Source organism: Colobus angolensis, unplaced genomic scaffold (assembly GCF_000951035.1).
Source record: "Colobus angolensis palliatus isolate OR3802 unplaced genomic scaffold, Cang.pa_1.0 Scaffold93, whole genome shotgun sequence".
NCBI classification, from domain to species: Eukaryota; Metazoa; Chordata; class Mammalia; order Primates; family Cercopithecidae; genus Colobus; species Colobus angolensis.
Window position 1 is genome coordinate 314,402 of NW_012123265.1, and position 12,005 is coordinate 326,406.

General features: G+C 45.5%; 1 protein-coding gene across 1 annotated transcript in view; it reads left to right on the plus strand.

Moving 5' to 3' along the window:
- TERF2 (telomeric repeat binding factor 2) overlaps nt 1–12,005 on the plus strand; it is a 72,580-nt gene that overhangs the window by 56,032 nt on the left and 4,543 nt on the right. The window contains exons 7-11 of the mRNA XM_011932123.1: nt 640–786; nt 2,800–2,808; nt 2,913–3,019; nt 4,199–4,591; nt 9,888–9,973. Coding sequence (XP_011787513.1) covers nt 640–786; nt 2,800–2,808; nt 2,913–3,019; nt 4,199–4,591; nt 9,888–9,973 — 742 coding nt within the window. The remainder of the gene's footprint in view (nt 1–639; nt 787–2,799; nt 2,809–2,912; nt 3,020–4,198; nt 4,592–9,887; nt 9,974–12,005) is intronic.

The following is a 12,005-nucleotide window of genomic DNA, read 5'->3' on the forward strand; positions in this document are numbered from 1 at the left end:
AAGTGATCCGCCTATCTCGACCTCCCAAAGTGCTGGGATTACAGGTGTAAGCCACTGCACCTGGCCTCTATATAAATTTAAATTTTATTATTTGAAAAGGTAATACATGTACATAATACAGAATTCAAAAGGTATAACAAAAGAGTTTGGTGAAAATTCTCTCTGACCCTCGGCCATCTTCTTCCCTTCAGAGGCAACCAGTTTCTTTTTTTTTTTTTCTTTTATCCTTTCAAAGATCCTCTATGCATGTGCAAGCAAATTGTGTGTGTGTGTGTGTGTGTACAGACATCCACGTATATCCATTTTCCCCATTCTCATAGACATCATAGCATATCCTACACACTAATGTGAACACTTTTCTAAATTGCTTTTTTCACTTAATATTGTATCTTGGAATCATTCTATGTTAGCACATAAGGAACTTCTTCATCTGTTTTTTATAGCTGCGTAGTAACCTGCTGTGGCTGAACCTGATTTATTGACCAATCCTTTGTGTTGGGCCTCCCTTCCTGTATGTGTGCCAGTGATTTGCGTTGACGGCATTGCAGAAGTTCTCATAGTGTCTGTCTCATCTCGTCATCATTGAATTTTTACTGGAGTTCTGCTTTCTCATGTTGCAAATATCGATCCATTGTGTAGAAGCTGAGAAATGACCTCCTGAATATTATTCGAGAAAAGAACTTGGCCCATCCTGTCATCCAGAACTTTTCCTACGAGACCTTCCAGCAGAAGATGCTGCGCTTCCTGGAGAGCCACCTGGATGACGCCGAGCCCTACCTCCTCACGGTGCGCCTTGGCCCTTCTCCCAGAACCATGGTGTGCGCTTGAGGATGTGCAGGGAATCAGAATATCTGAAGTGGAAAGAGTTGATGTGTGAAAAAGACATTGAATTATGTGCACTAGTTTTCTTAATTAAATGCCTTATAAATGCAAAAGCAGGCCTGGCGCAATGGCTCACGCCTGTAATCCCAGCACTTTGGGAGGCCCAGGTGGGTGGATCACCTGAGGTCAGGAGTTCGAGAACAGCCTGAACAACATGGTGAAACCCCATCTCTACTAAAAATATAAAAATTAGCTGGGCATGGTAGCAGGCACCTGTAATCCCAGCTACTTTGGAAGCTGAGGCAGGAGAATCGCTTGAACCCAAGAGATGGAGATTGCAGTGAGCCAAGATTGCGCCATTGCACTCTAGCCTGGGCAGCAGAGTGAGATTCCGTCTCAAAAAATAAATAAATAAAAATACAAAAGCACAGATACTGGTAGAGGCAAATGGAACACACCTGGTCTCCCTCATCTGTCATTTTTATCTCCTTTATACATGGTTAATCTGCCATGCCTGAAGTAGAACATTCGCTTACAATCGATGGTGGTTCCCAAAGGCGATGACTTGTGAACTAAGTTTGGAGGAAGAGTGGTTTGGTAGATGTGGTACGATGGAGTTGCTAACAGGAAGAAGGTATGGTGTGGAGAAAGGTGTCACTGAAAGTATAAGGTCAAAAGAAGCCAAATGAAAACATTCTTTAATTGGATCAAAGAGATAAAAGAATGGAAGCAGTGAGGCTCAGGACAGCATAGGGAAGAACTAGACCCAGGCTGTCATAGATGGGAGGCTGTGATGAAGGAACACTGAGTGAGAGTGGTTTTGTTTTGTTTTTGAAACCAGGACTTTGGCTGAGTGCAGTGGTTCAGCACCTGTAATCCCAGCACTTTGGGAGGCCAGGGCAGGCAGGTTGCTTGAGCTCAGGAGTTCAAGACCAACCTGGGCAACATGGTGAAACCCCATCTCTACAAAAAATACAAAAATCAGCCAGATGTAGTGGCGGGTGCCTGTAATCCCACCTACTTGGGAGGCTGAAGTAGGAAGATCACTTGAGGCTGCCAGTGAGGTGTGGTCATGCCACTGCACTTCAGCCTGGGCAAAAGAAACCAGGACTTTGAGAATGTGGAAAATATTCTGTTTCATAACAGATCTGCCAGGCCCATATTAGGAAAGTGTCCATGATCTTAGCAGTCGTTTGGCAAATCTCAGATTATTTATAAGCAGGTAGTTTGGGGTATTCAGGGAGCGGGTGTCAAGATAGTTGAGCCTGGCCTAGGGTCCTTTCCTTTCCATTCCAGGTAACTGGAAAATATCCTGCTGCTGTCTGTGTGTGGACAGAACTCTTGGCTTTTAGGACACCACACATTACAGATAAACATAACCGAAACTGAATGACACTGGACTGATTGGAAATGTCTAAAACTTAAGCCAGAGGGAGACAGATGAACAGATGGAGTTAGAGCAAGATTTGCCTACTCAGGGCTCTTTGTGTTATATGGATAAGGATTCTCAAATAGTTGTTAATAAGACAACACATTTGTAGAAACAGTTATAAAAAATTCTATATACAAACTGGAAGATACTAGTGTAAACATTTATTGCCAGGCATGGTGGCTCATGCCTGTAATCCCAGCACTTTGGGAGGCAGAGGCAGGCAGATCACTTGAGGTCAGGAGTTCGAGGCCAGCCAGGCCAACATGATGAAACCCCGTCTCTACTAAAATACAAAAATTAACCGGACATGGTGGTGGGCGCCTATTATCCCAGCTACTTGGGAGGTTGAGATGGGAGAATCGCTTGAACCCAGGAGATGGAGGTTGCAGTGAGCCGAGATTGCACCACTGTACTGCAGCCTGGGCGACAGAGCAAGACTCCCTCTCAAAAAAAATTTATTAGTTATCTTAAGTTTGAATAAAAAAAGCTTGATTTATAAGTCTTATAAGTTCTCTCCCATTTTATGTCCTTCGTTTTATGCCTAGATTGGATTTGTAAGTGAACTTGTTTGCATATTGAGTATATTCTTGGTGAAAGAAGCAGAGAATTAATGCAATTCTGTGGCCTCTTCTTCCTGATGACATCCTTCCTTTCCCAGATGGCCAAAAAGGCTTTGAAATCTGAGTCCGCTGCCTCAAGTACAGGGAAGGAAGATAAACAGCCAGCACCAGGGCCTGTGGAAAAGCCAGCCAGAGAACCCACAAGGTAAGAAGATGCTCTCTTGTGATCCTGGGTAAAACACTGGGGTGGTCGCTGGAAGCAGTCTCCTCCTTAGAGCAGGATCAGTTCCTCGGTGATCTGACCTGCTAACGTGTTACGAGGTTACTCATACAGGGCACTGTGGGAGACAGCACACCCTGGGAAGATGAGGAGACAGGACACCTGGGGTCCCTGACAACTTCCTGATTGGCCGTTCCTCAAAGGCTCTTTCACCATTTCTCTCTCCTTGCCTCGCCCATATTGACTCAGTACTTCCTAGTGGACACCTAATCTCTTCATACATTCGGGAAGCACTGTTCAGATCTGTGAATCGAATCCCAAAACCAGTTCCTAAAGCAGGGCTTACAAGCTTAGATGCCCTTTCAGGGCCCAGTAGGAAACCTAAAGGAACAAAGTGGACCTAGGCTGAGAGCGTGGGGCCAGGAACCAGGGGATTTGCTTTTCCGCTTCTTGTGGTGGTTGCTCTGTGGGAGTATCCAAGAATGCTCAGGCTTCAGGTGCTCAGATTTTTATATGAGATGTCCAGTTTTTCGTGAGATTTCCCAGTTTTTGGATGTTGACAGTTGATCCACTTAAAAAAATTTTTTTTCATGTGGGTTAGACTACAAGACAGACTGCCAGCTGGATTTGGCCTGCAGGCTGCCAGTTTGTCCCCCTCCTAATAGTTTTTCCCTAAAGCATACTAACTGTTCCAAATGATAGATGAACTTTGTTTTTAAAAGGCAGTTTCTCATTGTTCCAAGACTGTGGCATGTCTTTTACTCTGAGAGTTCTCAAGATCCTGTTCATAAGTGTGTTGTAGGCCAGGTGTGGTAGATCACACCTGTAATCCCAGCACTTTGGGAGGCCGAGGTGGGCAGATCGCTTGAGCCCAGGAGTTCTAGGATACAGCGAGCTGTGTTCGTGCCGCTGTATCCTCTCTCTCTGTCCTATCTACTGTCTAGGACAGACCCAGACTCTGTCTCTAAAAATGAGAAGTAAAATAAAGGTTCTCTAACTTGGAGTTTTAAATTCATAATACAACTTACATATTACATTTAAAGCCTCCTCAACTGGAGGAGTCCTGTATCTAATTTGAAGCTTCAAACGTCAGAAAAGTTGTGGCCATTTGGATGAACATCAACAGTGGTGAAAAAGATCTTTGTGCCTATGCTTTATTTGCAGGCAGCTACGGAATCCTCCAACCACCATTGGAATGATGACTCTGAAAGCAGCTTTCAAGACTCTGTCTGGTGCACAGGATTCTGAGGCAGCCTTTGCAAAACTGGACCAGAAGGATCTGGTTCTTCCTACTCAAGCTTCCCCAGCATCACCAGCCCTCAAAAACAAGAGACCCAGAAAAGATGATAATGAAAGTTCAGCCCCAGCTGAGGGTGAGGGTGGCTCAGAACTGCAGCCCAAGAACAAGCGCATGACAATAAGCAGATTGGTCTTGGAGGAGGACAGCCAGTGTACTGAGCCCAGCACAGGCCTCAACTCCTCCCAGGAGGCCGCTCCAGCGCCACCATCCAAGCCCACCGTTCTCAACCAATCCCTCCCTGGAGAGAAGACTCCCAAGTATGAAGACCTTCTTTGTAGAAATTTTGGGGCTGGTTGGTGGTCCTGGTTGGGCCTGGTATTACTTCCGTGAATGAAGTAACTTTCAGCTAAGTTACCACCAAGGCTTGCTCAGACTGCTAGAATGTGACGCAGGAGCGGGCAGTGACGACGTAGCCATCCCTGCCAGTTCTGAAGCCCCACACGTGGGCTTCCAAGCCTTGCACTAGGGCATGAGTGGGGATGGAAAGGTTTCAGAGCCTGCTACTCATCGCCGCTTTCATTTTTAGCAAACATCTGAGTGTCTTGACTTCTAAACATTAGTCTTGTGTGTTAAATGAAATTTGTTTGCATTGGGCAACATTATACTTTGACCCTTAAAAAGAGACTGATGAATATGTATAATTTTGCACCCTTCTGAGCATTTGAGACTTGGCAAGTTCAGTAAATACTTACTAATCTCCCATATCCTGCTAGGTACTGTGGGGCAGTGGCTAGAATACTTTAATTTTGCTCCCCATGGTGATTCTCATCCTGGCTTTGAGTTTTGCTTCCCTTTGTGTCCTGTGGCGGATCCTGCCTCCAGGCAGACTGGCCTGCTTGCTCTCTGGAATACGTTACTTGTTTCTACCACTGTACTTTTGCTTCCTCTCATTCCCCACAGTGAACCATCATCCCTCCATCATTGCTTGTCCAAATGCCATTTGTCCTTTAAAGGGAAGAAAAGCCGTTGTTGATGAAGTGCTTTCTGGGTGCAGAGCACTTTCATGTACCATCTTACTGAGTCGCTACAATCCTCACTCTGTGATGTGATATATTAGCACCGTTACACAGAGGAGAAAGGCTCAGAAAAGTTCTTAGCTCACCTGAGGTCACACAGCTAGAAGTGGCAAAGATGGGCTTTGGGAGTTTTAATCCAAGTCAGTCTTGACAGAAAAGCCCATGGCCTGTATACCAACAAGTTGCCTCTCTTAAAATTCTCCTTCCTCAGCCTGGGTGTGGTGGTTCACGGCTGTAATCCCAGCACTTTGGGAGGCCGAGGTGGGTGGATCACCTGTGGCCAGGAGTTCGAGACCAGCCTGGCCAACATGGTGAAACTCCATCTCTACTAAAAATACAAAAATTAGCCAGGTGTGGTGGTGGGTGCCTGTAGTCCCAGCTACTTGGGAGGCTGAGGCAGGAGGATTACTGGAACCCGGGAGGCGGAGGCTGCACAGTCAGCCTAGATTGATTGCACCACTGCACTCCAGGCTGGGCAACGGAGTGTGACTCCATCTCAAAAAAAAAAAAAGAAAACAACAAAAACAGCTTCTCCGTCCTCCATAGACTCCTCCCTGGTCAGCGCTTCCCTGCTGTAAGTGATCTACCTCATGGATTTCCCAAGGCCACCTCTGCCACTGCTCTATGTTGTATTATTTGGGGACCTGTGCTGTGGCATGCATTGTACTCGGTGCCCCAAAAGGCTGTGGCATCTGATAAGTGATTTATCCTCAGGTACAGATTTGCACTATGTCACCACTACTAGTATTTGGAAGTGAGTCACCGACTGGCAAATGGGCATAGCTGCTGGGCAGCAGATGCAGCTCCACGCACGTTATTCTCATTTGATACAGGATGTCATTGGCTCCTCACAGCAATCCTGTGCAGTATAGGTATTGCTCCCAGGAACAGATGAGGAAACGGGAGAGTGCGGGATTACAGTAATTTTGTAAATGGGAGGATTCGTGAAGGTTTGAGACGTACATCCTCTCATATGTCAAGGATATGAAGTCTAATGAGTCCCCTAAAGCAGCAGGGGTTGGCAAGCTGTGGCCCTGGGGCCAAATCTGCCTGCTGCCTGTTTTTGTAAATAAAGTTTTATTGGAACACGGTCACACCCATCATCAATGTATTATCTAGGGCTGCTTTCTGGTCAGTGGTAGTTTGTTGTGTAATCACAGCAGAGACAGTAAGGCTTGCAAAGTGAAAATACTATTTGGCCCTTTACACAAAAAAAGAGTCAGTGTCCCTGCTCTGAAGAAGTATGTGTGAGATGCCCTGGCTGCTTATGGGAAGAAAAGCTGAGCCTACTCAGCAAGATTTTAGGTGGCTCAGATCTTTTAGAGGAACAAACATTGAGCTGGCCTGGGAAGAATGAGCAGAAGGTCATCGAGCATGTTGGGGGCTGGGAACTCCTTACATACAGGCATGAGAAAGCCTGGTGTGCCCCTCAGAGTGTCATGGAGCCTATGGTAGGAGAATACGGTGCACAGGAAAGAGTGAAGGGAGGAGAGTCTGCATGCTGGATGGGCCAGGCCTGGGATTTCTTTTGTCTGGTATGTCAGACAGGCTCTCAAGCTGGGCTTCATGATACAATGACCTGTGGAATGCTAAAAAAATACATATTTCCAGGCTCCTGGCTACTGAATTAGAAGAGACAGGAGAATATTCTTTAATCTGCTTTTTAAACTATGCCCCAGATAATTCTAATACAATAAATTGGAAGGTCTGATGAGACCCCACTCAGGGAAAGGAGGGAAGGAGGGAGACTGGAGACTGCTGCCAGCGAGCAGGGAGGGGCAGTGGGATCAGGAGGGAAGGCAGGGTTGGCGGTGTCACCTGGAGGACAGGGCCACCATGCCCCTATCTTGTATCTCCCACAGCACCTTGCACATAGCACGTGCTTACTAGGTACTTATTCACCAAATAAAATAAGGATTCTTTGTTCTTGCATTTTAAGGAGTGAACCCAAAACATCTGTAAAAAGCCAGCAGAGGGTAATATTTTTAGGCATTTTGGGCCACATGACTTGTCTGTCTGCTCCATATTATTTTCTTGTTTTTTCTTTTTCTTTTTTTCTTGAGACAGGGGCTCGCTCTGTCACCCAGGCTGGAGTGCAGTGGCACAATCTCGGCTCACTGCAACCTCTGCCTCCCAGGTTCAAGTGATTCTCCTGCCTCAGCCACCATCCCCACCCCTATCCCAGTAACTGGGACCACAGGTGCGTGCCACCGCACCCAGCTAATTTTTGTATATTTCGTACAGATGGGGTTTGACCATGTTAACTAGGCTGATCTCGAACTCCTGGACTTAAGCGAGCCACCTGCCTGGGCCTCTCAAACTGCTGGGATTACAGACGTGAGCCACTGCCCCGACCGTCTTTTTTTTTTGTTTTTTGTTAACAACCCTTAAAAAATGGGCTAGCCATTCTTAGCCCGAGCTTCATGGTACACAAGCCAGCAGCCACAGACTGTAGCTTGCCAACCCACGCTAGACCATTGCTCTTCACGTTCAAACTGCCAGTCAGGAGCACAAGGACGAGGAAGTGGCCTGACTTGGCCAGGACCACTCAGCCCATGACAGTTAGGAGGAGCAGCCACATCTCAGGCCTGTCCACATGGGAAGTCAGGAGAGGCAGTGAACATATCACCTGAAAGAGGTCTTGCAAAATCACCACCAAAGCATATATTTGTACAGGTAATAGTGCTGAGAGTTCAACAGAGGACAGGGAGAAGGTGACCTGTGAAGACTGCAGGGAGGGAGGACAGCCACTCAGGAAACATGACGGACCAGCCGGGGACTGAGGTTCCAACTGGTTTTATTCCAGCACTGGGATAAGCAGATAGAAAACAAACTGTAACCCCATCTGATTTTTATTTATAAATAGTCATTAACACAAGCATATCCTGAGAAGGAAAAACCTCCTATAAAATGTTTTCACTTTGTCTCAAGCAAATTATTCTCAAGTAACATTTGGGGATAACATTCAATGTAAAAATGAGAAAGGTCTACCATTTGTCTCAGCCACTTAGCAGTTTCATAGAAAACTTATGGAACTCCAGGAATTTTTTCAAGCCTATGTACTTACTCATCAATTTGCTTTTATTATTCATTTGCAGAATACCCAAACGGCATTAAAAATAAGTTTTTTCTTCATGGCAGGCGAAGGATACAGAAATTTGTCTCTACTCTTGGTTAACTTTTGCGGGTCATTTGATTTATATAAATTCCTCGAGACTCTGAATTCAGACACTTTCCATGTTTGTAAAAGATGTTATAAATCTGAGGTCAGATTTGTGCTTTGCTCTGTTCCCAGGGCAGTTATTAATCAGGTAAATGCAAAGTTGATTAGAAGAAATGGACTATAATTTACATTGAATAATTTGGGTTTGGAGTTATTTTCAGCTTTTGTACTTTTTTTTTTTAGCCACACCCAAGCACTTAAATGTTTCATGTTCACAGGGAGGATTCTTACTTGCTTTTTACTCTAATCTTTGATGGTATAATTCCCTTGTGGCTCTCTGTCAATGTTAGTTCAGCTAACATGTCTCCAGCTCACATTGGGATCTGTGTTACTGTGCTGTGTGTGCTATGTGTTTGGGCTGGACAAAGGAAGATGTGGCCCCCACCTTCAAGATGGTCCTGGTTAGGGGCACACGGCAAAGTGACAGTTGGTATGGTAGAAACAGCACTGCAGGCCAGAGGGGAAAGGCTTTCTGTGTGGTTTGGGGTTGGTAGTTAGAGAAGGCTTCATTGAGAACCATGGCCTTGAAAGATGGATGGGATGTCACTTAGCAGGGAATGGACTCCCAAACAGAGGGACTATGGAGAGGCAGGAAAATACAGAGCTTATGGGAGGAAGAAAGAGCAGAACAGTGTGACTGTGCTGTTTGCACAGGTGTGGGCATCATGGGGTGGTTGGTTAGAAACTGATAGGCCAGACTGGATGGTCTGGACTCCCCCATACAGGCATATAGACGCCATTGTTCAGGCAGAGAGAAGCCATTAGGGAATAGAGGAGGCATGTGGTTATTTTAGGATGATTGTCCTAAAATCATCTTTGGCTTTGGAAGGGGAAGAGGCTAGCGACAGAGACTCCAGTTAAGAGGCTAGTGGACTACTGATGAAAGGCACTGTGAGCCTGAACAAGGGGGAGTGGAAACGGAAAAATCAGTCCAGATATAGGAAGAAGGCATGTCCAAGGAAGAGAGGGAGGTTTGCAGGTTCCAAATCAGAAAATACTGAGACCTTTAATAGAATCAAAACCAAACAAGCCAAAAACCAGGAAAATGAACAGATTTGTAGAGGGTTAGTGATATACTTGATGAATCGGTGCTGAATTTGAGGGGTGTCCGACAGCCTGGGGGGTGTTATGCGGAGATGCCTGGCCAGCCAGGAGAAAGGACAGTGGCTTTGGGAGGTGCATGCAGGCGAACCTCGATTGTGGTCACAACGGGACAGGAAGGAATACAGGGCCAAGGGTGAGCCAAGGCCAGAATCTGGGACAGTCCAGGATGAATTTGTTTCACACCTTGTGCTCTCCTTGATCTCCCTTCAGAGTACCCAAAGGCAAGTGGAACAACTCTAATGGGGTTGAAGAAAAAGAGACTTGGGTGGAAGAGGATGAACTGTTTCAAGTTCAGGGTAAGCAGGAGATTCTCCTTGGCCTCTTCTTGATGCTTGCTGAAGTACAGATGCATGTTACTGTCATGTTAATATTCCAGAAGCTGCTTGTCTCCAAACTAGAAAAAGTTCAGTAAGTTCCCAACCTCATTTTAATTCATGAAGAATCCGTTTGTTTTGTTTTTTCCTTTTTCAGACAGGGTCTTGCTCTGTCATCCAGGCTGGAGTGCAGTGGTGTAAACATGGCTCACTGAGCTTCAACTTCCTGGGCTCAAGGGATCCTCCTGCCTCAGCCTCCCAAGTAGCTGGGACTACAGGTGTGCACCACCACACCTGGCTGTTTTTTTTCGCTTTTTGTAGAGGTGGGGTCTCACTTTGTTGCTTAGGCTGGTCTCAAACTCTTGGGCTCAAGCAGTCCTCCCACCTCAGCCTCCCAAAGTGCTGGGTTTACAGATTTGAGTCCCTGTGCCCTGGTCAAGGAGTCAGTCTCACGTCCTCTCCCATTAAATAATGGAGACAGTCAGAGTAACACCTTATGTTTAAAGAAAGTTCTTGGTTTTGTTTTAATAATGCCTATGATACTTAATTATAGTTGATGGTCTTCCTAAAATACTTCAATTAGATGTGGTAGTAGGGGGTCATTCTTTGCATTTCTTGTTTAAGAAAAAAAAAAAATCTTAACAGTTTATATAAATCCTTTTTTTTGTTTGTTTGTTTGTTTTTTGAGACAGGGTCTCACTCTATCATCCAAGCTGGAATGCAGTGGTGTGATCTTGGCTCACTGTAGCCTTGACATCCTGGACTAAAGCAATTCTCCCACCATAGCTTCCGGAGTAGCAGGGACTACAGGCCCTTGGCACCACGCCCACCACGCCCAGCTAATGTTTTTTTGTATTTTTAGTAGAGATAGGGTTTCACCATGTTGGCCAGTATGATCTTGAACTCCTGGGCTCAAGCAATATGTCCACCTCAGCCTCCCAAAGTGCTGGGACTATACTTGTGAGCCACCATGCCGTGCCAAATTTTTTTTCTTTTTCTTTTTTTTTTGTTTTGAGATGGAGTCTCACTGTGTTGCCCAGGCTGGAGTGCAGGTTGCTCATTGCAACCTCCGCTTTCCAGGTTCAAGCGATTCTCCTGCCTCAGCCTCCTGAGTAGCTGGTATTGCAGGTGTGTCGCACCACACCCGGCTAATTTTTGTATTTTTAGTAATCGGGTTTTTACCATGTTGGGCACGATGCTCTCAAACTCCGGACCTCGAGTGATCTGCTTGCCTCAGCCTCCCAAAGTGCTGGGACTATAGGCATAAACCACTGTGCCCAGCCCAATTTTTTTTTTCTATGATAAGAAACTTTTCTGGCTAGGCATGGTGGCTCACGCATATAATCCCCAGCACTTGGAGAGACTGAGGTGGGAGGATTGCTTGAACCTAAGAATTAGAGACCAGTCTGGGCAATATAATGAGACCCCCTGGCAACAAAAATAAAAACAAAAATTAGCCAAGCATGGTGTCACACACCTGTAGTTCCAGCTGCTTGAGAGATGGAGCCCCAGAGGTTGAGGCTGCAGTGGGCAGTGATCATACCATTGCACTCCAGACTGGGAACCAAGTGAGACCTTGTCCCAAAAAAGAGAGAGAGAAAGAGAGAGAGAGAGAAACTTCATAATTAATAACTTCATAGCCTTTGTGTTAGAATCTCTTCCCACATTTTGTATTCTAATGGAAATATCTAAGTGCTAAACCTTGATTTAGGGGGTTATGAAGACTTTTGTAACATAGCAACAATAATCTTTTGCCAGTCCCAGAGGTTTTGTCCTTGAAAATTACCTTCATTGGCAAAAATGTAGTTGGTAAGATAAGATCATGTGGAAAGTGGGGGAAGGAACAGAAAAACAAGAAAAAATGACATTAAATATTTAAAAACAACAGGATATAAAAGTTCTAGAAGCCAGGCACAGTGGCTCACACCTGTAATCCCAGCACTTTGGGAGGCTGAGGTAGGCAAATTACTTGAGGTCAGGAGTTCGAGACTAGCCTGACCAACATGGAGAAACC